Source organism: Dermacentor silvarum, chromosome 6 (genome assembly GCF_013339745.2).
Source record: "Dermacentor silvarum isolate Dsil-2018 chromosome 6, BIME_Dsil_1.4, whole genome shotgun sequence".
NCBI lineage: Eukaryota > Metazoa > Arthropoda > Arachnida > Ixodida > Ixodidae > Dermacentor > Dermacentor silvarum.
This window is the reverse complement of record NC_051159.1, coordinates 80,683,345-80,709,734: the sequence shown is the minus strand read 5'-3', so window position 1 is coordinate 80,709,734 and position 26,390 is coordinate 80,683,345. Positions and strand designations below refer to the sequence as shown.

Here is a 26,390-nt window from a genome sequence, read left to right as displayed (position 1 = left end):
TCGGAAAACGTAGTCCGACGTCAGGGGCGACATGACTGAACGAACGAAAAGTGCCATTTGGAAACATTTCGTAAAGAACTCGGCCCAAGAGGCTACGTGCAAAAGCTGTGTTATGGAACTTCGAACGCCATCGAGTACAACGACGCCACTTACGAACCATCTCAAGAACAAGCATCTTTGTTTGCACAGTGTGTTTGTGAGAGACAGCGGGAAGCAAGGAAGACCAGAAGGCGCACAGCCGCTCATCAAAAGTGCGCTGAAGTCGGGCAAGGACCTATCGCAGCGCGAGAGAACGGCGATAACCACCAGGATTTCCCGAATGCTGGCGCTTGACCTTCAGCCTTACATCTGTGTCGAAAATCGAGGTTTCAAAGAGCTGATGAACCACATGGAGCCGTTGTACAAGATACCCAGTCGCGCGACGTTTTCGAGGACAATCATCCCTGCATTGTACAGAGACACAGTCACGGCTGTCAAGGAGAGAATGCATGCGGACTTCCAGGAAGGCATAGAGTCGATCTCGTTTACAAGTGACATGTGGACGTCGAGGTCTAACCAAAGTTACATCAGTCTTACCTGCCACTACTTAACCTCCAACTTCGAGATGAGAAGCTTTGCATTGGACAACCGGAGTGTGACCGAGAGTCACACTGTTTGCAACATCCTGGAGCACCTGCAAGCAATGATGGATAACTGGGAGCTGCCACTGCAGAAAGTGTCAGTCTATGTGGTGACGGACAATGCACGAAACTTCCGTGCGGCCCTTAAGGGCATTTCTTGCGTCCCAATGCAGTGTATGGGCCATACACTGCAACTAGCTATAAAAGATGCCAATGAAGAAACAGCAGGAGTTCCTGCCATTCTCAAGAAGTGTCGCGCAATTGTCGGTCATTACAAACACAGTGCCCAAGCTGCGGCAAGACTGCAGGATTGCCAGCGACGGATGGAGCTCTCAGTTTTGGAACTTATTCAAGACGTGGAAACAAGATGGAACAGTGAGCATGACATGCTCTCACGTCTTGTGCAGCTGAAAGAAGCCGTCTGTTTAGAGCTTGCCACCTCTGAGACAACTGTGCCCAACCTGACACCACAGGAGTGGAAAGCAGTGGCTGGGCTCGTCAAAGCTCTTGAACCAATCGCATCGGCGACCAAAGATCTTAGTGGCCAGAAATATGCAACTTTGTTGTCAGTAGTACCATTTCTCTATGGAACACAAGTGGTCCTGAAAGACTGCATCGCAGCCGATGATGACACCTCAGAGTTTGCAAGAAACTTGCTGAAAAGCATGAGGACAAGGTTTCCAGGGCAGGACGAGCAAAAGGAGTATGTGTTGGCAACCGCCTGTGACCCAAGGTTTAAGAACCTCTTTTTTGCTGAAACATTCGAGGAAACAAGGCTCGTGGAGCTTGCAAGAACTGAGTTGCAGAGCTCTCCAGGAGAAGCATCAAGTGACTATACTGAAGCGTCAACATCTACAGCTCACAAGGAGCGCGTCAGCAGTATCTGGGACAGCATTGAGAAGCTGGCAGCGTCATCAAAAAGAAGACACTCCTTCAAAACAGCCAACATCGAGGAGTTTCAGCGGTACTTTCGAGAGCCCACTTGCAGTAAGGACCAAGACCCTCTAGCATTCTGGAAAGAGACAGGCAAGCAACACTTCCCAGGACTGTACAAGATGGCCATGAAGTACATGGGCATTCCAGCAACAAGTGTACCAAGTGAAAAGTTGTTTTCGACGGCTGGCAACATTGTTACGGCCCGGAGGGAGAAGTTGACCCCAGATCATGTACAACAGCTGCTTTTTTTGCATGAGAATTTGTAAATATTTGAGTTTCTATTAAATAATTTTCCTATTCGATATTCGATTCGGTATTCGATTCGAGACTTACTATTCGGTATTTGCACACCCCTAGTATTAATCTATATGTATCCCTCTGCAAACTGGCAAAACTTGGGCACATTTTGTGCTGCACATAATTTATATTAAAATAATTCTTATATTGCACCACCATGTAGCAGTCTGGCACTACTAATGTGTGGCATCACAAATTGTATTATGTGTGGCTTTTGCATGGTTTCGTTCTCGCATGCATGTCTTGGCTGTCGGACAATCAGCTCGAGATAGTTTCTGCAGGTGTTTTCTAGTTTGTGCTGTGCTTAATGCACCAATTGAACGAATTGCTGGCACAATGCATCGACGACACCTTTGCTGTGCCGTTGGGTGCCAGAGCATGTGGAGCAAGTAGATTTAGATGTCATTCTTTAGGTGGTGCCATTCTTTAGGTAATGCATGGGAGCTGAACTGGGCACAGAAAAATGGAAGTGAAGGACATCAGTGCTCAGTTGTTAATTGCTGCTAGGCACCCTCGCGTCACGGCGTGTAGTGCGTGGTTTTGGAGCATACGACATAGTGGTGGCCCCACGACTCGTGATGTCTCACATGCCATGCAAAAATGGTTGTCACTATTGGTGGAGGGGCTTAGAGTTAGAGATTTAAAATAAAATTTCTGGTTAAAGTTTGCTCTGAGAGCCCAATTTTTTGTGTGCATGACCACATTGGCCTCCCTAGTCTCAGTTACAAATAAAAAAACGGAGTAGTTGGCTGATCATATCATGGCCCTTATACGCACAACTTCACACATTCTTTTGCTCCAGTAAGATGAGATTGATGCCATTTTAAAGAGACACTAAAGAGAAATACCACGCTAGGCTAGATTGTTAAATTACTCTTCTTGCACACCAAACATACATCAGTCTGGCCACGCATAGAGACTTGGTAAGCCAAAAATAGCATAAGAACAAAAGGGCAGACAGCAATGCCACTTTGAACTTCCCACACCAACTGCTGCGACCTCAGTGATATGGACAGTGTCTGCTCAGGACAGTTGAACATTCTCTCTATAAAAAAAATTATATTGCATTCTAAAGGAACAATAGGCTCAACTTAGAGAATTTTGAGAACTTTCTCTTCACAGAAAGGGCCCAAATGTACAGAAAAAAAAAATACTTGGAATCCGTGACATAACACTGGTTTACTAGTGTTGTTGTTTGTGCTCGAAATTATATACAGTCAACTTTGGCCCTCATTTTCCCGGCTAGTAATCAACCTTTTTCCACCCAATCAATGAAAACAGAGCCGTGAGAGCGTATGATTGTGAACCTGATTTAATGTTGCCCGCTAATATCCCCTTAGTACAGCCTGTGTGCGCTGGTGAATGCTTTCGAGAACGCAGGAGGTGTAAAATCATATATTGAAAGTTGCAGCCTTTGCATAGGAAAGATGATATGAATCCCTCGCTTCGAGTGCAGTAAAACAATCTGCATTGACTGAGGCCATTCGGCAGCCTCCATGAAAGAAATGGGATGGGATGCAGGAAAGAATAAATGATGACATCACGGCCAAGTAAAACCAGAGCTGCCATTTAGTAGTGACCTTTCACTGCTGAATTCAGTATCTACTCTATTTAGTTGTTTTTGAATGGGGTATTGCTATCTTTGTGTAAAGGCCATTTTATTTTCAGACATTCACTTAATTCTTGTCGAAGGCCAGTTGACTTGGGGACATGGTAGAAATATACTGTGTCGGGGGCAAGGCAGCTGCTCTACATAGCTTGACGAAAAAACATTGTTAGGCAGATGTAGGAATATGTCGGAGCAGATTAACGCTAAGACAAAATTTGTGCACTTTAGTTTGCTCACATCTGTGCCTAATGACACATAGACTCATCTGCACCGATGATTTTGTAAAATATGTGTTGAATTAATCATTTGCCAACTTTCCTTCGCCAACGTTCTGCCTTTTAATTCAGTAGATTTCAGTTTTGTCTCCAGAAATGATACAGAAGGTTAAATGTGGCATTGGAAAATAATTCTTGGTGAGGGCAAGATGGATCAGTATTCAGTTCATACCTTTCTTGCTCCTATTGTTGACTTTCCCCTTGCAGGCAGAAAATATGCCAGACGATGAGCTCTTTGAACTTATCTCCGAGAATCGGAGCATGTCTCGAAAGCTGGAAGACTATGGAGTTCAGAAGTCCACTTCCATATCCACGGCCAAAAGGCTTGCTGAGGTAAGGACTTCAAGACAAACGGCACTTCTGGCAGTACATTGTCGTGAGCAATACTTGCATGCAGAATAGGTGCTTAGGTAGGAAGGCACATTCATAACACATGCACTGCATGCACCTGTGCTGCCAGTGTGGAGTGTAGTGTGGAGTGTAGCCGAAGACTAGTCATGTTAATTTCCTTTATCACTTTTGTAATTACCATTGGTTTTACTGTTCAGGACGTAGAAGGTAATCATTTTAACATATACTGCTTAATAGTTCGTAAAGGGAAATGAGAGGAATGTAAGCGATGAGATACCACTTATAGACTCTGTCAGTTAACCAGCAACGATACATAGTTTTACATGACAAAAGTCGTGAACTGAATTGGCATCTGTGGCAGCTCTAGCGCCAAAGTGGCACTATTCATGTAGCTCATTTATGTTCTCTTAAAAAAAAAAGAAAAAGAAAGAGGCTTGTGAGCACCGCTCGTGTTTGTAGTTTTTTTTTCCTTTTTTATTTCTTGCTATGTGTTTGACTTTAAAAACAGTGAAAAACACCAAGCAGATGTTCCACGGGAAGGAGATAGCAAGTGACACTGTAATCCATCTTTCCACTGTTTGTTATCCCCTGTAATCTGTGTCAGATCTTAAGATGGTGGCTAATGTTTTCAGTTTATTATAATAATCTTTTTAAACAGTTATCTCAGTAACAGGCCTTCCCTGAACTCTTCACTCTGCCATTAAGAACTGGTGGGCTTGGTCAATGCAGAACAAGAGTAATTGGAAGTCTCTGCAAGAGGCCTTTTCCTACAGCTAATTTAATATAAGCTGATAGCGATGATTCAAAAAATGCTTCTGTCGTCAAGCATGCACTCTGTGGAGCTGTTCTGTTTTGAAGACTAATTGCCGCACCGTTGCTTTCTTCCATGTGACAGTTTCTTGGTGACCAGATGGTCAAAGATGCTGGACTCAGCTGTAGATACGTCATCTCCAAGAAACCTGAAGGGGCTCCTGTAACAGAAAGGTGACGAAGGCATCTGCTGTACTTCACTGTCAAGCAAATGTGTGCCTTTAGGAAATAAGGCCGCACTGCCTAGACTCCCACACCAATAAAAATGTTGTGGGGATGACACTGTTAACAATAATCAACATTAGTTGAACTGGAGATATCTCTGTAGGCAGTGTTTCGACGAGGGTACTTGTCTTTATCAGGGCAACCACTGCTTGAGCATTTGGTGAAGGATCACTGTACGAAAAGCTCTTCTGGCTGAATCACCAGTTAATTTGCATGCCATTTTCTCACCGAATATGAACTTTGTGGTATGTTTTGCTTAATACAGTGCTTAGAGGCAATATTTGCCTGTTTTATGTAGAATAAATCAGAATTACGAATTGTTGTCACCCAGAGAGTGAAACGTCTCTGCAGTGGGAGTTTAGATGTTCGACGACAGATGTTGCTATCGCTCTTTTCACAGAGAAAATGACCTTTTCGGTCTAGCATTGCCATAAACGTGTATTTTGAATTTATTCTGTATAGAAATGCTGAGTAATGTGTCCTAGCATCGTGTTATACAAGCTCAATGCAAAATCGAACTTGGGTGCACATTTTGTGCACCACTGATATTGTAGTTTAGCTGGAAAGGCTGATCATACCAGGCTCCCTTATCAATGCACCATGCAGTATTTGGACTGGTGCACGTTTAGTGTTGAATAGAGCTCGGTGAATGAAGACACACAACAGGGTCCTCAGCATGGAGCAGAATAAATGTGTTTTTTATGTTGCTGTAGAGTTCTTGCCTTGGCATTGCAATACAAAGCTTTGTCTCAAGTACAAAGGTAAACAGTATGCCTGCTTTAACAAGGGCTATAGTAAGCACTTTTAGAACATGCTGTTGGAACAGCAGTTATTTTGGCTCCCATAGAAAAAAAAAAAAAAGTTGGTTGCAATTATATCTGTGTCTGTTTGAAGAAAAGGATTTAAGCAGAGAGCAAGTCTGGGCTGTTTGGTTGGACTAGCTGTGGTTGTCCGTTTCTTCTCATATGTCTAAGTTATACTTTCATGCTGTTAGTTTAGAGAGAGAGAGAGATAGAAGCTTAAATGATATGTTGGAGGGTGGTCAATGCATATTCTATGTCTAAAGCATCCTTTACAAGCATGTGTATTGTAACCACATCTATATGAATTAATGTGTTCATTCATACAGAATCATGTGTTCCTCAGGCAAAAACAGAAGCAAATATGTCTTAAATTGCTATGCCGAACTTAGTACTTTACACATGGTACTTTACGCTTAGTAGTTTAAATAGGATGAGGAAGCTTTGTTTTGTTGAACCATTTTCATGGATTGATGGTAATTGGTGATCATCTGATTAGCTCTGATAAATGAAACAGGAGGCACTTATCTCTGTATTGAAGGATCTTTCCAGTGTGTACAGCAGGTCTTGCAATTCTGATTTGAAAATATGGTGTGTTGCTTTAATGTTGAAGTAATGCACTACTCAATTTTTCAGGGCTGTTCCGCTGGCTATTTTTCAAGCTGAGCCAAGTGTCAAGAGGCATTATCTGAGACGATGGCTGAAGACTTCCGTTGACGATTTTGATATTCGAACTGTGTGTATAATTTTTTCTGCATAGCTTATTCTTGTCCCTGATGAAATGCATAAAAATATGCCAGATTCATTGGCTTTATTTTCTTTCATAACTTGTTTGCATATATTTAACATTAGTGATAATAACCTCAGTGCATCCAGTGTGTAGAATAAAAAATTGGTTCTCTTTGTCTTTATTTCTTTTCATATTTGTCTTCTCACTATAGCTGGCTACCTTTTTAAAAATAAGATATAGACAGTGCATGAGATTCTTGACCCAGTTAAAGCTTTTTAGATGTACAGCCTCCCGCATTCTTAGCTATATTGTGCGAGAACCACTATAATATGGTCGTACGTCGTCCTGAAGGGAACATTGCATTAGACAACTCTTGCAGCAGGAGAGTGCTTAGTGCACTTGAGAGTACTTCTGCCGGTCTTGTTGACTATTGCTGCTTAAAGGTGCTAAAATGACGCGTGATGGACTCTCGCGCGATATAGCTAAAAATGCGGGGGGCTCTACATAAAATTTTTGCTTTCTTGTACGCTTTTAGTTTAGCAGTAACAGTTGGTGATTGTATATTTTACTGGTGTCTTTTCAAAACCTGGAAGATTCTTGACTGGGAATACTACATTGAGAGGTTAGGCAGCGCCATCCAGAAGATCATCACCATTCCTGCAGCTCTTCAACAGGTGAGCTTTAGCCCACCTGTTAAACTGTTGTTGTGCGATCCATAGACTTGAATATTTTGGTAAAGTTGGTACATGAGTGAGGTGGACAGTGTTTTGTCAAGTTACACTTAGGTGTATCCCAGGAAATATTAATTTAACGATTTCCTGGATTTTGTCGGTCTACACAGGCGAACTGTAGCCATGCAACGCAATGAACAAATTGAATTGCAAGTTTTTGCTTAGCATGTGCAGATTAATTAGAACTTCGAACTTTGTGCCAAGCTCTACAGATCTACATAGAACTGTGTCACCAAGAATATTCCTCTTGATTTGCAACGTAGTTAAATGTATTGTGCTTGCTGTTAAAAATTCTGCCTTTCCATGATTAAATTTAGGAACTTTTGTGAGCTGTATGTAGTAAGCTACTCTTCACTTAATGAGTATTCTACAGAGCATGGCTTTGTTACAGGAACATGACAAAGTTTGTAGATTGTGGCACATGCATTGCAGCTGTAAAAATTAAAGCATGGCAGCCAATTTTGGATATTTCTCAGGCTAAAATGGGGGGGAAAAAAGATACATTGTGAATCTGACCTTGAGGGAATCTCATGGAATAAAGTGTGGGTGGTGGTATGTTCTAGGACTCTGCAGCTTCTTGCTCGCATTCATTATGGCTTGTACCCACAGTCGAGTGTGTTTATGCCACACAATGTGCAGGTACCGAATCCTGTGCCTCGTGTTGCTCATCCGCCCTGGCTACACAAGCGGCTTCTTGAAAAAAATGATGTGCTCAAGCAGAAGAGGATCAGTGAGCTCTTCACTGCTGCACCCAAGCAACAACAGCCACAACCGGTAGGCAAGCATAATCTCAGTTTGAGTTGCCAGTTGGTGATTAATACTTCAGGAGCTTCATGTGGACAAAAAAAAAAGCATAAGACCGGAGGGGCACCAACTTCCAACTCTGTGTTAGATGTTGGCGCCTGTCCTTTGTTGTGTGTTCTTTGTCTGCTTCTGCTTTGCGCCGTGGAATTTCTGAAGCAGGTGGACTAGCACATACTGGTTAACCCTGCGAGTTCCGTGCCTCACGAGGTACCACATGAGGGTTTTTGCCACGATTACAGTTTCAGTCCACTGTGAAGTCAATGTCTTGACTTTTTGACTTATTTGACTTATTGACTCAAAGACTTATTGAAGCACTAAGTGTACGGGGAGATAGTCTGATCAAAGTGTAAGTATGCTTGAAAAATGACATGTAGCATTGCTTGGAGTTGCATTATGGTTAAGGACTTCTCTTATAAGCCATGAAAAAATAAAACTGCATGCATCTGGTGCCTTGCTGTTCCCTTGTTTCATTACAGGCACTGTCATACATGTGCCAAATAACTGAAGTCAGTTGTTCTTCATTTACAACCTCCTCAGTTGACTGGATGTCTAGTAGTGAATGGTATTACACTCAAGTGCCAAAGGACATATGTATAAGCCACATTTTTTTTATCAGACGGACTCTGCGCATGTGTCATATTTCACTTGGTTTAGAAATAAGAAAATATTCGGTATTAAATTTGATATTCAGAGGTAGGTTTTCTTAAATATTTGTATTTGATTCTATTTGGAAATATTGATATTCAAACATCCCTAGTTTTCAGTCATTCTGTGTGGTGTGTTTTTTTTCCATAATAGTAGTTGACTGATGTCTGAAGCCATGAATGAGTGATGCAGGAAAGTTGTAAATCTACTGTTAACTATGTGATTTTAAAGACACAGATGTCTATTTCAGTGCATAGTTGCCTCTCTTCTCTAAGCTGCATTGTGTGTTTTTGTGTAGCACTTGTACTTAACACTTAATATCGCACATTTCATCGGGGTGGTGCTGCTGCCTTGTTATGTCCTGTTGTTGTCAATCGCACTAGGTGTAAGGGTTATATAAATGAAAATCTTAAAAACGAACAAACAAAAACATTATGTTCTATCAATTTTGGTGGACGTTACATTGCAATTCATAAGAAATGATTCTGTACAAACTGCCTTAAAACCTAGCACATGCTTCATTGGTTCTGGGACTTCCGCATTGTCAAGCTGCGCGAAAGCAGCATTTTCCTCTAGCCACCATTTTTGTTTGCACAGTGTATCATGCTGTTAAAATTAGAGTGATTGAATTTTATCACTAAACGTCCCATATTAAGAAGTAATTTTGCATGTTTTACAGGTGTGGCCCCTTATCTATGTGAATCATATCTTGCAAATATAAATTAGTTTGTTGAAGTTGACACTAATTTGTGCTTGCCTTGTTTGTTCACTTTTTTTTTGTGCACTTGGAATGCTTAAGCAAGCAAGTTTTGTGCATGACCTACTTTGCTTCAGTCTACTGCTGAGGATTCAGCCTGAGATGGCTGACATTGAGGACCTTGGACAGCCTGGCCACAGCTCACACGTTAGACCGGTGGTAGCAACCGTGACTCACAGGAAGAGGGGACGGTCACCTGAAAATAACAATGAAGAGAGCTTGAAGAAGTCATGGCGGGAGACGCTGGGACCACCTCCACCACTTGGACAAACAAGGGCAAGTTGCAAGAAACTTCATTAGGGCATGTTGCTGCTACTTACCAGCTGACATGTTTGATTTCGGATGACCATTTGAAGGTTATCTCGAGAGCTAACAGCATACGCTTATGAAAGACATGAAACCAGACAGTACAGGCATGTGCTCATGGTGAAATTTATTCACAGAACAAGCTCGCGGGTAAGTGAACATTGCTAATATAATTTACCAGATATGCTGGGAGGCATATGGGCAGCAAACTTTATTATCAGGGCAAACCAGCATATGCAAATTGCAAAAACAGCCAGCAGGTATCACATATTTTGCATCTTAAAAGCCTCTTATTAAGCACATACTGTGTCTGCTAAATCAAACACCACTTTAAAATTGATCTTTGAAGTGAAAAGCAATACCAGCACATTACCATTGCACAGATCTGCTCATTTTTTAGTGTATGGTATACCTCCACAAACTCTCAGGCTTTTGTGACTTGTCATGAGTTCTTTAAGTGTCATGGTGACATTAGACAGCTTCATTAGGGTCAATAACCAGCTTGCTCATCAACGAGCTAGTGAGCAAGACCTGATGGTTTAGTGCATGCCAAGAGATTAAGCATTGTGTATTGTCCTTGTCCTGTTTCCACAAATAAATAACACAAGCTTTTGCTCTTTCCTCCTGAGTTGCCATTCTGTAAAAACACTTCGTGTTATACTGTCAAACCTCAATACAGTAGAACCCCGCTAATACGTTTTTCTCGGGACCGTTAAAAAAAAAAAAAAAAGTTAGAGCCAGGAAATGCAAGAGCCAACAGGAAAAATTGAGACATGGCAGTAGTGTTGAACTGCACACAATATTATTTTAATCCTTACGTGTGAAAAAAAGTCGTAGTTTCGCCCGACAGCCGAAGTATCGATTGCCATAGCAAATTAGTAGACAGCTATACAAAGTAAGAATAGTACTTTTATCGTCTGTATAAACTTGTAAACATTTGCTTATTAACTATATTAACAAGCATGGTGTCAGAACCCACAGGCAAACATGAACACATCACACTCGATGAGCGCAGACGCGGGCTGTCAAACGCTGGCGGCGTGTGGAAGCGCCGCTGCAGAAGCGAGCGAAGTGACCTTCGTGCTGTTGTCTATCGCTTCAACGCAAACTGAGCGCCGAGAACACACAGCACGCACAAAGCTACGAGCTGCCGACGGACCTACACTGCGTAGACTCTGCCCCCAACGCAGATCGCTTTCAAGATACGGCCCGCGCGACCGCGCGCCGCTGCGCAGTACGCAGTTGATGCCAGAGCACAATGCCGCCCGCTATCCCTCCCCCCTCGCTTCCTTGCCGGTGCCTTGAGCGCAACGGAAGAAGGCGCGCTTCCTCCCTGCTTTTCTTTGTTTCGCGCACGAGATTTAGACGTGGTCGTTGGCTCCCCTCGCAAGCTTTCACTCGCACGTACAGCATACGGCGTGCGGCGACGGCGTTATCGCCCTTGGACTTTATACGGAACATCTATGAGCCAAAACCAATTTTAGGGCCGCAACGCGTCATAGACACCATCTTTAGATAGCAAATACAGGTCTCAAGGGCCATACTTTTGCTGGCGGAAACCGAAAATACGTCATAAGTGTCGCCCCCGGCACTGTGGGCGGCCAATGCCATCGTCAAGCAACCAAGCCAAGCGACATGAAAAGTCAAAATGGCCGTTCGGGCCGGCGCGGGGTGGCAGTTCGCAACGTATGATGCGGGAACGATCCCACAGTTGCGACGTAACAGCGGGGTTACCAATGCATTGGGTTCTGTGGGAGCTGTGCCGGGACCGGCCGAAAACGACGTAATAGCCGGGAGAATGCAGCACCCGGGAACGTAACAGCGGGGTTCTACTGTATAAAGAACCTCAATTTAACGAATTTCGCGATGTAACAAACTATTTTCATTTCTTTATCTTAGTTCCATTGAAAACCACGCATCTTTCTCGCGATTTAACATAGTAATTTTGTGACATGGTTCTTATTTAACAAAGTTTTCATCCATTTCAAGCAAGATTACAAGCATGCCTGCATGGCTTGTAAATCTAGAAGAAATGATAAAATGTTGGCCTAGGCAATAGCTGATTGGAAGCCTCCTTGCGCATGAAAAGTTTGAGCGGCACGAACAACATCGAAGCACACATGCCGGGACGTGGTATGCAGGAAACATCACTGCGTCATTTGTTGCGTTGGTGAATAACTTGTGGAGGCTGTAGGGCACACGGCAGCTTACAACGCTTGAACAAACATGAGAGCTGACGATTGCTTTAGCGCAAAGGCTTGGGGAGGGGGTGAACGCGCAGTAGCGTGATAAAGCACGCGATGGGCGGCAGGGGAGGGGCAGAAGCCATGCGCCCATCTGCCCTCTCCTCTTAGTGTGCGCGCCTCCTCCTTTACTCTAACCGTGGCTGTGCATGGCTGTCCATACGCGGGCCACGTGTTGTATGTTGGAGGTAATCTGGGGTGAGTGCGAAAGGCAAGCCGAGATGATTGGTGCCTTGATGCGCATTGTGTTGGCGATCGCATATTCTCAAGTTTTGGTGATGCGGTGTGAAACATTCGCTCGTTCGTGACAGAGAGCGTTCATGGTCATCGAGTAAAATCGGTTCATGCTCGCTCGAGTGTGCGTGACTTACTTTGTGTGGTTGTCTCTTTGCTGTCGCCATCAATGCTTCTCTCTAGCGAAACTGCACCATTTTTTTTTAACCTAGGACGAATAGCCGTATCTTTTTACACTTCTGTTTTTGAATTGTGGGTGCCACCTGGTGACGGCTGCAGGCACTAAGCGTGGTCAACCACAGTGTTCAAGATTTATGGCGCTGCGCGACGCAACACAAGCAATTCGCGGACGCCGTGAGCCATGCCGATGCATTGCTGTCGGCGTGATCTGCACCGCATGCGCTGGCTCTCATAACCGTGCTATCCGACCTCCTTGCAATTTGCTTATATATGTGCTTACGGACAAGAAAACTATGCACCAGAATGTTCTGTGAAATTGTGAAATTATTTTTACTGCTGGAACTTTAAAACTTCAAATTAACAGAATTCGCGCTTTTGTGAAGTTTTTCGCTGAAAGTATAATTTAGTTACATCGCGGTTTGGCTGTATTCAGAACTATGCTCTATATGTAATGCTACATTTTCTTTTTCTAACTTTGCGCTGCAAAATGACATGTAACAAGAAACAGACAGGCTGCCCACTTGTCTTCCTTATTTATTTCATGTTGCATATCTGCCTATAGCAGTATGGTCACACAAGTCAACCAGCCAACTACTCCATTTTTTTTTTGCCTTAACTAGCACTTTCCCTGGTACCTAGATTTGGCTCCTCGATGCAGCAGATGGATGCTTTGGTTAAAACCTTCATCATTATTTGATTGCCGATCCGTTAATGTGATGCGTGCCTGCACATGGCATGTATACAGGTGGCTCAGGAAAGGCATACAACGATGTAACAATTCATTTAGCATGCTATGCTGTAAGGCCTTTTTCTAAGCTTAGGGATATGGCTGTGTAGTGTTTGGTTCATGCTATTGTCGCAATATTATTTTGCAAAGGTAATGCTGCAGGCCTCTTTTATAAGTTTTTTTTTTTTTTGGTGGTATTAAGCATCTCCATAAATATTGAGCATCAGTATCACGCATATGGAGTGTGCAATAAAGACTGTACTTGATAAGGCATCTAGCAAGACAGAATGCACTTGTGTTTTCTTGGGCATCCATATGCATTGCTTCTCTTCACAGGCAGAGATGACTGAGTGGCTACAGTTTCACAAGAAGAAGTGGGCACACCAGAAGCGGCAGCGGCAAGAACGTGTGAAGCGGTCGAACCGTGGCACCAACAGCCTTTCAAGTGCCACGGACAAGACTGCAGCAGCTCCCTCTAAAGGAGCTGCCATTCGGGCTGGCACAACTGGCACGCTGGGAAGCTTTCTGCGTAGGGCACAGCGTAATCTTCTTGATTCACCCTGGCAAATCATTCAGGTTTGTTGTGTTTGCTGCTGCTACTGCTGCGGTGTTACAGTTAGCACCTTTACTTTTTTACAGCAGCCACTGTTATAGCTTTTTACACTGCTGGAAAGTGATGTTGCAATGTTAAGTCTGTTGTAACTGACCGTGGCCAAAAAGAGTGACAGCTGCTTTGCACTCTTTCCTGGCTTTAATTAATGTCATTGCCATACTGTCATCATGTTTGGACGATCGTCAACAGACCTGTTATTGCTTTTTTAGGTGGCACTCTAAAGCTATAGCAAGCTATGGCTCAGTGAAGTTGGGCTTCCCCTCCCCTCATTGTTTATTTAATCCTTTTGAGGGTGTTTGATAACTGGAATGAACAATGGCAGTAAAGGATTTTTTTTTAGCAGCCATCTAGAATGCTTTGTCTTGTTGTGGGCATCTGTATGCAATAGAATGCTAATAAAGATCTCATAAAGTTGCAGAAAATATTGGTTGTCATTTGGAGTTTCCAGGAACCAAAAAGTTGTTACAATTTGCAGTGGCTGCCAGTACACAAATACAGGGGGCACTCATGCGATTTCTGGCCCTGACTTAAGCATATGAACTTGTGAATTCTCACAGAAACTGCCTTGTTGTTAACTTATGAAACTAATGCTTGCTTTTAGGATTTCTTGTGCTGGTACACAAAAGCGTTTACCGGTTGATAGTCATTTCGAGACAGTTGCTCAATTTCCTCTCTCCTGTCCTCCCTTTCAAATTTCTTTTCTAACCACAAAGATTATATTCAGATTACTATTGAGGAAGCATAAAAATCAAGTATATGTATGGTATTTGGAGCAACAGTGTGCAATTTCATTTTCTGGTGTGCAGTTAGACCAGATGGGTACTCCTGGTGTGTTTCGGCTGTGGGCCTTGGTGGGTGCGGAGCTGCACCAGCTGCGTCTGGTTGTGCCAAGGATCTTTTATGTCAACTCCAAAGTGCCCAAGGAGGAAGACAGCCCGAGTGAGAGCTTTACAATTCTATCCTACCTGCATCAGTATACAGTGGAATCTCGTTGATACAATCTTCACGGCAACCGGAAAATAAAGCGTATCATCCGAAAATCGTATCATCCAACGATTATCCTACTAAATCCAACTAAATTATCCAACTAAATTTAAACTAAATCCCTAAATTTCAACTAAATCCAACTTATTATCCAACTAAATCGTATTATCGGGAAATTAAAAAAAAATATCATCTGAAAAACGTATTACGCAGAATCATATCAATGAGGTTCCACTGTAATGCAATTTTAAAGCGAACCTCTCTTTGCCTCTTCCTTTGACTTTTCCACTGCTGCTGCTGCTGCTTTGCATGCTGCGTCAAGGGGTGGTTCAGAGCGTGTATATACTTGGCAGGAGCGCGGCAGAGAGAAAGGGCGACACGAGAAACTCGTTTGGACATTTCCATCGCGTCACACGTGCACAATGCCCTCTGAAACTGCAGTGCACACAATGGGAGGCACACAATGGGTAGAACCGGCGCAGTCGCGAAATGAGTGAATAATAGCCTTGCCACTGTTCGCTCACAGTTCCCATACATGGGGATGGGGGTGAAAGGGAAGAGGTGACTTGTGAAGGTAAGGGAACGCTACTATTAAAATGCAACGCACTTGTGGGCAGACTGAAGGTATGGTACTGTACGTTTCTGATATTTCCGAAAGATGAACACCATACAAATATGTCAAGCGGACAACTGATGCAGGGCATGCAGGTGCAAAGCTGCATTAAATCACCGTAGGGTCTAGGCGGCACTACAGAAGCGGTCGCATGTAAAATCAACACTTCTGTGGCCTCCGCGGTAGCTTTGTGGCTATGGCATTGCTCAAGGTTGCGAGCTCGATCCCAACCGCGGCAGCCGTATTTTGAAGGGAGCGAAATACAAAAACACTCGTGCACTTAGATTTAGGTGCACGTTAAAGAACACCAGGGTGTCAAGATTAATCCTGAGTCTGCCACTATGGCGTGCCTCATAATACGATTGTGGTTTTAGCACGTACAGCCTCATAATTCTATTAAAGTTTAATGCTTCTGCCACAGCACGATGTGCCATGCGAGGCAATGACAATGCTTAACCCTGTTAGAGGTTATGAACAATGGCACACAACAACGCCTCAAGCAAACACGTCTCCCTGTGTGTTCTGTGTACTATGCAGACAAACAGCAGTGGTGCAAGCAAGGTAACATTTAACATCAACTCACCACTCTCGTATTGGACTAAACGTTGAAGAAATTAAACATTAGCTGTTAACATCAGCGCTAATTATCATCAATCAAAGCAAACAGCACAGAAAGCTTCGCTTGCATCAATTCCCACAGTGCATGAGATCTGCATGTCTTTTCTTGTGTGGCTTCCAGCCTAAAAGCATCATTGCACCATGTTCAGAGCGGTGACCTGTTGAGAACTGCACCTTGCTCAGACAACAAAAATAGACGATATCAGAGAAAATTAAATATTGGCCTTAGGCAGTTCAGGACATGAAGAGGGGAAAAGCAGGGGGGGGGGGGAGAGGTAAAAGGCGACGTGAGAAGGCGAGGAAATGGTACTACTATAGACACGACAGCAACCGCTTTAAACAGCACTGCACAGGACACAGCAAAAGAAACACAGGACAGGCTGTGTCCTGTGTCATGCTGTTTAAAGCTGTTGTTTACAAGATGCACCAACTAGCCCACATGAACACTTATAACTTCTTCGTTCTCTGGTACAGTCGAATCACGATAATTCGAACTCGAAGGGGCCCGAAAATTTGTTCAAATTAAAAGAAGTTCGAATTAAAAGGGCTTATTTTTGACTTATTTGTGCACCACAGCGCTACGTACGAACGGTGTGAGTCGTGAAATATTGCGGCGCGCAAGCACATAGCGAGCGAGGGCTACGAAACTGCCCTCGCCAGCCAACGCTCGCATCCTGATAGCGCCTCTTCCTCTTCACAACCACAATCTCTCTTCTGGCATCCCGATAACGGCAGTGAACGAAACTTCAGGGAGCGGGTGGCGCCGGCACGGCGACGCGCGTGCGCGGAGACCATCGAAGGTGGCCATCGAAGGAGACCATCGCGGAGACCATCGAACCCCGTCGCTTCGGTGGCTCCCCTCGCCTCCCTCTCAACACCCTCGCAGCTCCCTCACCTTTGACTGTCTCCGTGCTTGCCGGCGCCACCGCTCCCGCCGGCCCGGCGCCAGCTTAGCCCACTCCCCGAAGTTTCGTTTTCTGCTGTTGAAGTGAGCGTTGGCCGGCGTGGGCAGTTTCGTTGGCCGGACTGGGCCTCCACACTGCTTCCCTCTGCGCTGCAACCGCAGCGTTTGCTGAGACGTCGGTACGCGTGTACGTGCCGACGCCGAGAAACGGCGACCTTGCCATTTGAAAGAGTGAAATTTTCGCCACGGTATTTTTTTCTTTCTTTTTTATTTCTCCGCACGGCATTGAGGGGTCTCTCCTAAGCTTTTGCTTTATGGCGGTGTCGGCGCAATGCCGGTCGGAGGTGCCGCCACGTGATTTGGCGTGCTGCTGAGAGCATTGTTGGTGCGCGGTTATGTTCGAATTAACAGTCACAAATGCTTTCGTGTTCGAATTACCGAGTGTTTTCGCCCATTGGAATACACATAACTTTGACGGGACCACAGCGTCAGTTCGAATTAACCGGAAGTTCGAATTAAGCGTGTTCGAATTAACGAGATTCGACTGTATTTTCACCCGAATTGCTACAGAATGGAGTGGGTAGTCTTGAAATTTTCTGACCATGTAAGGAAATTATGGTAACTTTAGAGATGGAAGGTGCTGGTGAACACATCAGTAAATCAAAGGATGAACCCTTTAGTCAAGGAATGTCTAGCCCACTCAATTTTATGCCGACAATGTTTCAAACAATGTGTGACCACAGCCACACAAGGCTGTATGAATTGCAATGCTGCGAGTTTCTCCTGAAAGCTGTTGCCTGTCCTCCTCCTGCTCCATAGCTCCTATAGAGTGGCAATTGAGCTTCATGTGCATTGAGCTAGCAGCAATTTTTATGAAAAAGCTCTAGTGGCAAAAAAGTGTGATCTCTGCCTCTCATGCATTTCATTTACGTGATGCACTTAATTTAGTAACCATTATAGAAGTTTTCCTACCAGCACATTTTCTTGAGAAACAGATCAGGTATATTCTTAGTGCCTTGCTTATTTAGAACACACACACATGCATACATTGTTACTGCTGTTTTTGTCACTGGGGCAACAAGGTCCCAACTTGCATGGTTTTCCTGATAGCTTCTGTTAGTGCAGAGAAGCGCCTTTGTTGTTAACGATGACCCTGTTACTGGCATTGTTGCAGCTTGGCGTAAGGTTATGCGTCACCTGCCAAGGTCTCATCCTGTATACCACTTGTACGAGTATGCAATAGAAGAGGCCACATTTCAACAGCGAACAGAGTGAGTTCTGAGGATTCTTTTTGGTCACCCTTTTACTGCAGCTATTGCAGTTTTCAGTTTGTATGCAAAATAATATAAAGAGCCTGCAAAGCGGCACCTTGGTGCCACTGTTATACCGGTGTCATACGTACCCTTCTGATCGCGATTGGGGCTGACCTGGATTGAGCTTGATCCGGATTGAGTATTGCTACACGGTCATTTGCGATCATGATCTTGCGGGATCGGGATCTGAATCCAGACAGTCGCGATCCATGAATCGCCATCAGCAGGCCTCTTGATCATAATCACAGGTTCGCAGGCTGACGTCTGTGCCCTCTAGTGCAGTATAATCTGAAAACGCTAAAAACAAAAGTGAAGGCAACTCAATAAAAAAATGTTTAAAAACCTTTTTTATCAGCTATAGTAAGCTGTAATATTGAAATATTGTCCAAATTTAACCATACTTTGCTAATCTGCATTTGTAGCTAAGGCATTATTCAATTCTGAGAGTTGCTGACGATCAGCAGACTAGTAAATCGATCCGGATCATTGGACTGTGTAGAAGCGACCATTATTGATTGCGATCAAGAAATCTGATCCGGATTTGCCCTCATCGCAATTAGAAGTGTACGTGTGACACTGGTATTAAAGTGGTAGCTGTTCTTCCACTTGGCTTTGGAACAACTTCTTTTTATGGCTTGTTGCTATGACTTGTCGCCAAGAGAGCCTCAAATTGCTACGGTACCTTAATGCATAGCTTGAATCCAGGCAGCAAGAAAGCTTCTACTGGTAAAGGAGGCACCGAGGTTTTGCTTCAGTGGTCCTTTATAACATCTTTCCAAACTGACTTTAAACAGTGTATGTCTGTGGTATAGTTAATGTACCATTCAAGTATAGTTTATTGTGGTATAGCCACATTGTTTTTCGGTCTATTTCAGTGCAGTCACCACTTGGTGCTCTATTGGGATCACCTTTGTTACAAGGAGACTTGTTAAGATTTTGAAGACCAAGCTTTGCAGTAATGACAGTTTAGGTTAACAGATGTGCACTTGCACTAAAATTCTTTAGCGCTACTGTTATTGCTTTCGGACTGTTATGATTGTTTTGGGGGCACGAAAGAGGAATATTAAGTTTAGCTGTATTAGTCAATTACGCAATAGCAACATGGGCTATTCTTACTGCGAAAGGAGGCTTGGTAGGTTAAGAAAGATGCAAAAATTGAAAGGTGGATGACGCTGCCACCATGAAATTTTCACACTGGTTCAGTCTGATGTCATGCACTTTGACAGCCTCTACTCAGGTCTCGCTAATTGCTTATCGCAAAAAGAGGACTACATTATACTCTAAAGGAATCAATTATTCAGCCTAGAAACTTCTGAGAACGTTTCATCAAAAGTGGCCCAAATGCTCTGAAGTCTGTGAAATCATACTGACTTACTGGTGGTGGGGTTCTGGTCATGAAATTTCTAAAGGAAAATTCTGCTTTAATTTTTACCGTACTAAAACCCACATATATTATACTACCAAATAAATGAGAACAGGAGCATAGTAAAAACATATTACCAGTCAAGCTGATTTAGTGTTGCTGTTTAGTGTCTTTTTAATGTAACAGAGAACCTACATTGAGATACCCCAAAGCAACTACAGAGGCGGCGAAATGTGCTAGTATGTAGGTTGTTATGCTACTTACAAATTAGCATAGGATATGTTAGTACATAGTTGAAAGAACACATAAAGGGTGCTGCTGTAAAAGCTTGAATGTGTTCTTAGCCATTTTATTGCGATAGCAATTATATGGACACTTCAACCGGATTTCTGCCATCGCCGTCGCCGTGAGGTTCCGTATAGATAAAATCTTCACCGCGCGCCGTATGCCTGAGCGGAAGTGTGCGGGGGACGCGGAGGGAGGCGGGGCGACGCTGCGCTCCGGCACCAAAGGCCTATCTTGCAACCGGGCGAAGGGGAACTTTCCACTCAATCTCCCACGCGCAAGCAAGGAAGCGGGGGAAGCCAGCGCCGGAGGAAGCGGGGGGGTTGGGGGGGGGGCACTTCTACTCTGCCAACAACCGCGCTCGTCGCTCGCCCGCACCGTCTCTTATCTCCACACGGCTTTGACCTTTGTATGCGCGCTGCATTCGCCGCTCAGTTTCCGTTGAAGCGATAGACCGCACGTAGTACCTTCTCCTGCTGCGGCGTATGCGCTTGCTGCCAGCGTTTTGACAGTCGTTGTCTGCAGTCATTCAGTGTGATCTGTTCATGTTTGCTTGTGCGCGCTCACACCACGCTTGTTCATTCAGTTAGTAATAGTCGGGCCACATTTTCCAATGCACGCTACACATGCAATGCTGCCCGGATCGGCAGTGCAGCGCTACAGGTGTGTCCCTTCGCACGTGCTGCCCACGGGAAGCGCTTCTCATCAACACCATCGTTTCACACGCTCCTTCTCGTGGTCATCGAGTCTCTCTTCATGTCGGTCTACTTACGCCGCAGCACACCTGCTTACTTAATCAGCTCATGTTTACTAGAATTCATATTGCTACCAAGGCCGCTCACCTTACTTCGTATGACATTGCTGTGTTGCTATCGCATTCATTGCTTCAGGGCGAAACTGTGACATTTTTTTCTCCTCCTTGCACAGGGACTTCATGCAGGAGTTGTCAGCTCCGCACATTGAAGGCGTCTATGAAATGCAAGTGCCCCTGGATTTTCGGGTCATGGCTCAACTAGGATGTGTGTGCCTTGTTTCCAAGCAGCACTACAGGGAATATGCTAGCAAGGTACTGGCTCACCCCTAGCATAAGCTTACAGTGAAATTCAGAACTTAAAACAAGTCTTTATTGAAGGCAATGAAAAACAATGAAAATTCATTTGAATTTTGTGAACTGTAGGATTTTCTAAGGCAGAGATCCTTGCTAAGCGGCAGGTACTGCCTTGGTTAATCGACCTTTCATGCTGAAGCAAGTGTGGCATATATTTCTGAATATGCCTGATTGCTTCATTGAGTAATGGAAACTCGGTGGAAAGTTGAACTACACTACAGTGGAAATTCCGGTTGGAGTGTTATTCATTATCAGTTAATAACAGTGCGTACAACGAGGGGTGAATAGAGAATACATACACAATACTGTGTATGTCCCTTCTTTGTTCGTCCCTTGTTTTACCCACTGTTATTAGATGATCGTAGTGGTGGCGCGGAGCAGAGGTAGAATACCCGGCCTCAAATCTGAAGGTCGTAAGTTCGAATCCTACTCATGTCCACTACATTTTCAGGCATGGAGTGGTGCCTGACACCGGCAAGAAAGAAATATATTGCCGAGAGCTAGTGGGGCTATACTAGTTCAGATGCAACCAAACTAGGAAGGCCCACTAAGCTTCATCAAAGTCACTCCCTCACCAGAACAGGAATTGGCCTCCCTGGTGTAGTATTCGGCCACTACCTCCCTCATGACTCCGACAATTAACCCATGGCCCTCAGTCCCCAGTGGCTGCGGAGCACCTGACCAAGGCAGCAGTGAGACCTGCTACGCGGCAGAGGGTGCTAAGAATCTCTGGGTCCGGACAGGCCGCCAATGGAAACTGAACCTGGCAACGCTCAACACACGCACCCTCTCGAGTGAGGCTAGCTTAGCAGGACTATTTGAAGAATTATCAGGCATTGCCTGGGATATTATTGGCCTTAGTGAGGGGTTAGAAGAACTGGTGAGGCCTACACAGTGCTGACTAACGGTCACGTCCTCTGCTACAGAGGTCTTCCAGATAAGAGAGAATCCGGGGTAGGATTTCTAGTTCATAACAACATAGCGGGCAACATTGATGAATTCTACAGCATTAATGAGAGGGTAGCAGTCGTCGTAATAAAACTGAATAGGAGGTACAAAATGAAGGTAGTACAAGCCTACGCCCCAACCTCTAGTCACGATGATGAAGAAATAGAAAAGGTTTATGAAGATGTTGAATAAGCAATGAGAAAGGTGCAAACTCAGTATACTGTAGTCATGGACGACTTCAATGCAAAAGTGGGGAAAAAGCAGGTTGGTGAGCAAGCAATTGGCAACTACATCATCGATTCTAGGAATGGAGAGATGTTAGTAGAATTCGCGGAAAGGAATAGGCTCCAAATAATGAATACCTTCTTCAGGAAGTGCAGCAACAGGAAGTGGACCTGGAAAAGCCCTAATGGAGAAACAAGGAATGAAATATATTTCATACTCTCTGCCGATCCAAGCATTGTGCAGTAGGTAGAAGTGTTAGGTAAGGTAAAGTGCAGTGACCATAGGTTAGTGAGGTCTAGGATTTCTCTCAATTTGTAGAGAGAAAGAGTGAAATTAGTCAAGAGGAAACAGGCCAACCTAGAGGCAGTAAGGGTAAAAACAGACCAATTCAGGCTGGTGCTCGCAAGCAAATATGCAGCTTTAGAAAAGGAAGATAAAGACAACATAGAGGTAATGAATGAAACCGTAACTAGGTTTATCTCAGAAGCAGCAATTGAAGTGGGAGGTAAGGCACCAAGGCAACCCGTAGGTAAGCTCTCCCAAGAAATAAAGGGCCTAATAAAGAAATGACAGAACATGAAAGTGTCCAACTCAAGAGATCAGATAGAATTCGCTGAACTGTCAAAACTGATCAACAAAAAGAAAGGAAAAGATATCCGAAATTATAACGTGGAAAAGATTGAGGAAGGCAGTAAAAAATGGACGCAGCATGAAATTAGTGAGAAGAAAACTAGGCATAGGACAAGGCAGAATGTCTGCACTGAAAGATAAGCAGGGTATAATATCAGAAATTTCGATGACATAGTAAAAACAGCGGAAGAATTCTATACTGACCTGTACAGTGCCTAAAACAGCCAAGCTACTTTCATTCGAAATAGTGATGAACCGGATACAGAGGCTCCTTCTATAACTAGCGATGAAGTTAGAAGGGCCTTGAAAGACATGACCAGGGGAAAAGCTGCTGGAGAAGATGGAATAACAGTTGATTTAATCAAAGATGGAGGAGATATCATGCTTGAAAAGCTTGCGGCCCTTTATATGCAATGCCTCACAACTTCAAGTGTACCAGAGAGCTGGAATAACGCCAACATTATGGTAACCCATAGGAAGGGAGACGTTAAAGAATTGAAGAATTATAGACCCATTAGCTTGCTTTCAGTATTGTATAAAATATTCACCAAGATAATTTCCAATAGAATCAGGGCAACACTTGACTTCAGCCAACCAAGAGAACAGGCTGGCTTCAGGAAGGGATATTCTACGATGGATCATATCCATGTCATCAATCAGGTAATCGAGAAATCTACGGAGTACAATCAACCTCTCTATATGGCTTTCATAGATTATGAAAAGGCATTTGATTCAGTAGAGATACCAGCAGTCATAGAGGCATTGCATAATCAAGGAGTACAGGAGGCATACGTGAATATCTTAGCAAACATCTACAAGGATTCCACAGCTACCTTGGTTCTCCACAAGAAAAGTAGAAAGTTACCTATCAAGAAAGGGGTCAGGCAAGGAGACACAATCTTTCCAATGCTATTAACTGCATTCTTAGAAGAAGTATTCAAGCTCTTAGACTGGGAAGGCTTAGGAGTGAGGATCAACGGCGAATATCTCACCAACCTTCGGTTTGCAGATGACATTTTCCTATTCAGCAAAAATGGAGATGAATTACAGCAAATGATTGAGGACCTTAGTCGAGAAAGTGTAAGAATTGGGTTGAAGATGAATATGCAGAAGACAAAGATAATGTTCAATAGCCTGGCAAGGGAACAAGAATTCAGGGTCGCCAGTCAGCCTCTAGAGTCTGTAAAGGAGTACGTTTATCTAGGTCAGTTACTCACAGGGGACCCTGATCATGAGAAAGAAATTCACAGAAGAATAAAATTGGGTTGCAGTGCATACGGCAGGCATTGCCAAATCTCGACTGGGAGTTTACCACTGTCGTTGAAAAGAAAACTGTACAATCATTGCATTCTACCGGTGCTAACATATGGGGCAGAAACTTGGAGGTTAACAAAGAAGCTCGAGAACAAGTTAAGGACTGCACAAAGAGCGATGGAACGAAAAATCTTAGGACTAACGTTAAGAGACAGGAAGAGAGCGGTGTGGATCAGAGAACAAACGGGGATAGCCGATATTCTAGTTGACATTAAGCAGAAGAAATGGAGCTGGGCAGGCCATGTAATGCGTAGGATGGATAACCGATGGACCATTAGGGTTACAGAATGAATACCAAGAGAAGGGAAGCGCAGTCGAGGTCAGCAGAAAACCAGATGGGGTGATGAAGTTAGGAAATTTGCAGGCGCACGTTGGAATATGCTAGCGGAAGATAGGGGTAATTGGAGATTGCAGGGAGAGGCCTTCGTCCTGCAGTGGACATAAAATATAGGCTGATGATGATGATGATTAGATGATCAATCGAAAGGCACTGGAAACTTGACTGATTCTTGTCAATTGTGTTACTTATAAGACTTTCGGCAGAGATTTTTGCGAGGATGCAGGCAATGCCTTGGTTACTTTTTTTTGCACACCGGAGCGGATGCGTGGTAAAAATATTAGGGGTGGGCAAATATGCAATGTTTTGAATATAAATTGGATATTACACACTAACTATTCGTATTTGTATTTGAAAATGAACTACTATTTGGTATGTTCAAAGATCAAAACTAATCAAATATTTCGCAACAACCAATTATCAAAGTTGGGTTACTGTTCTCCATCTGCTAAACAAAGTATTGCAAATTGTCAGAAATGAAACAACAAAAGCTTTTAAAGCAATGCAGCAACAAAATGGGTACTGCAAGCTTTGTTTTTGGTTTTGTGGCAGAAGCATACATGACATTGGGTGATTTTTGCCTGCAGTCTGTCATTTAGTGTGTCTTGCAGTCTACTTATGTAGCAGTTTCATCTTTTATGCTACAACCAGTGATGTCTTCCTTGCGATGTGCCCTTTCTATCTGTATACTGTACACAAGACCTTCAGTAACTTTGTCTTTACTCTTTCTACAATTTCTGATCTTTTGTTCAACAACTCTTCATTTAGCATTTCTGGAAAGCTAGTCACACAGCAGCAATTCACTCGTAAAAATCTTGTTTGCAACCGGGCTGTAAAGATGTTGAGAGGCTATTCATGCAGTTCATGTAGTGATTATTAGTGGTGTGTATAGAACTGATCGTAATTGTCTGTGATAATTACCGTATTTACTTGTGTAATGAACGCACTCACGTGATGAACACACCCCCAAATTGATCGCGAAAAATCAGATTTTTTTTTTCTCTCGCGTAGTGAACGCACCCCCAACTTTGCTACTGTGCGGTCCCACGATGAAACGGCCATGCTATAGTTTTTTGGAGAGACTAGGATCGTTTACTCTCGCACATGAGTTTAAAGCAAGCGCACTTAAAATATTGATGCCCATCCATGGCAAAGCCATGACGAGAGAACACTGGCGGGAAGCATACAGTAAGAACAGGCTGCGCATTATGACGGTCGCTTGGGACCTGACGGAAGCAGCGACCGCAATAACGCTCAGCCTGCTCTTACTGCATGCTTGCCGCCAGTGCCGGCGCAAAGGCACCGTGCAGGCTCGAGAGAGAAAGAAAAACGACAACTGGCTTTCTGCACAAGTACTTACCGTAGTTTACAGACTCTACTCTGACTTAAAGGAGAGAGCACGCGCGCGATGTGCGGCAGGTCGCGTCGCTTAGGAGAGTACAAGTGAAGGAGGGTCGGCCAGTACATGGTCGGCGTAGTCTGTTGCTTGCTTTTCTGCCTGTGTTTGGTTTTGCTGCTTGTGATGGGCCCAAAGTCGAGTTATACGCCTGCTGTAGGACAGGAGTTTATCTGCTCACAAAACGGAAACGCTGATCAGATACCAATAAACTTAGACATTCCGATGAGCAGGACGGTCGAGCAAAGAGATGCATACAGCATGCTTGTCCAAACAGATGCCGAAAAGCAGCGCTTCAACGTGATGCTTGCGCCGTGGTTGCTTAGTGGCTATGGTGTTGGGCTGCTAAACACAAGGTCACGGGATCGAGTCCCGCCCACGATATTCGGGCAAAATGCCAAAACTCCTGTGTACTTAGATTGAGAGGCATCTTAAAAAACACCAGGTGGTCCAAATTAT

General features: G+C 44.0%; 1 protein-coding gene across 1 annotated transcript in view; it reads left to right on the top strand.

Annotated features, from left to right (window-relative positions):
* LOC119455662 (DNA polymerase epsilon catalytic subunit A-like) overlaps positions 1-26,390 on the top strand; it is a 94,153-nt gene that overhangs the window by 32,787 nt on the left and 34,976 nt on the right. The window contains exons 23-32 of the mRNA XM_049668934.1: positions 3,945-4,070; positions 4,984-5,072; positions 6,560-6,659; positions 7,247-7,327; positions 8,024-8,158; positions 9,687-9,870; positions 13,621-13,856; positions 14,700-14,832; positions 18,187-18,283; positions 20,901-21,039. Coding sequence (XP_049524891.1) covers positions 3,945-4,070; positions 4,984-5,072; positions 6,560-6,659; positions 7,247-7,327; positions 8,024-8,158; positions 9,687-9,870; positions 13,621-13,856; positions 14,700-14,832; positions 18,187-18,283; positions 20,901-21,039 — 1,320 coding nt within the window. The remainder of the gene's footprint in view (positions 1-3,944; positions 4,071-4,983; positions 5,073-6,559; positions 6,660-7,246; positions 7,328-8,023; positions 8,159-9,686; positions 9,871-13,620; positions 13,857-14,699; positions 14,833-18,186; positions 18,284-20,900; positions 21,040-26,390) is intronic.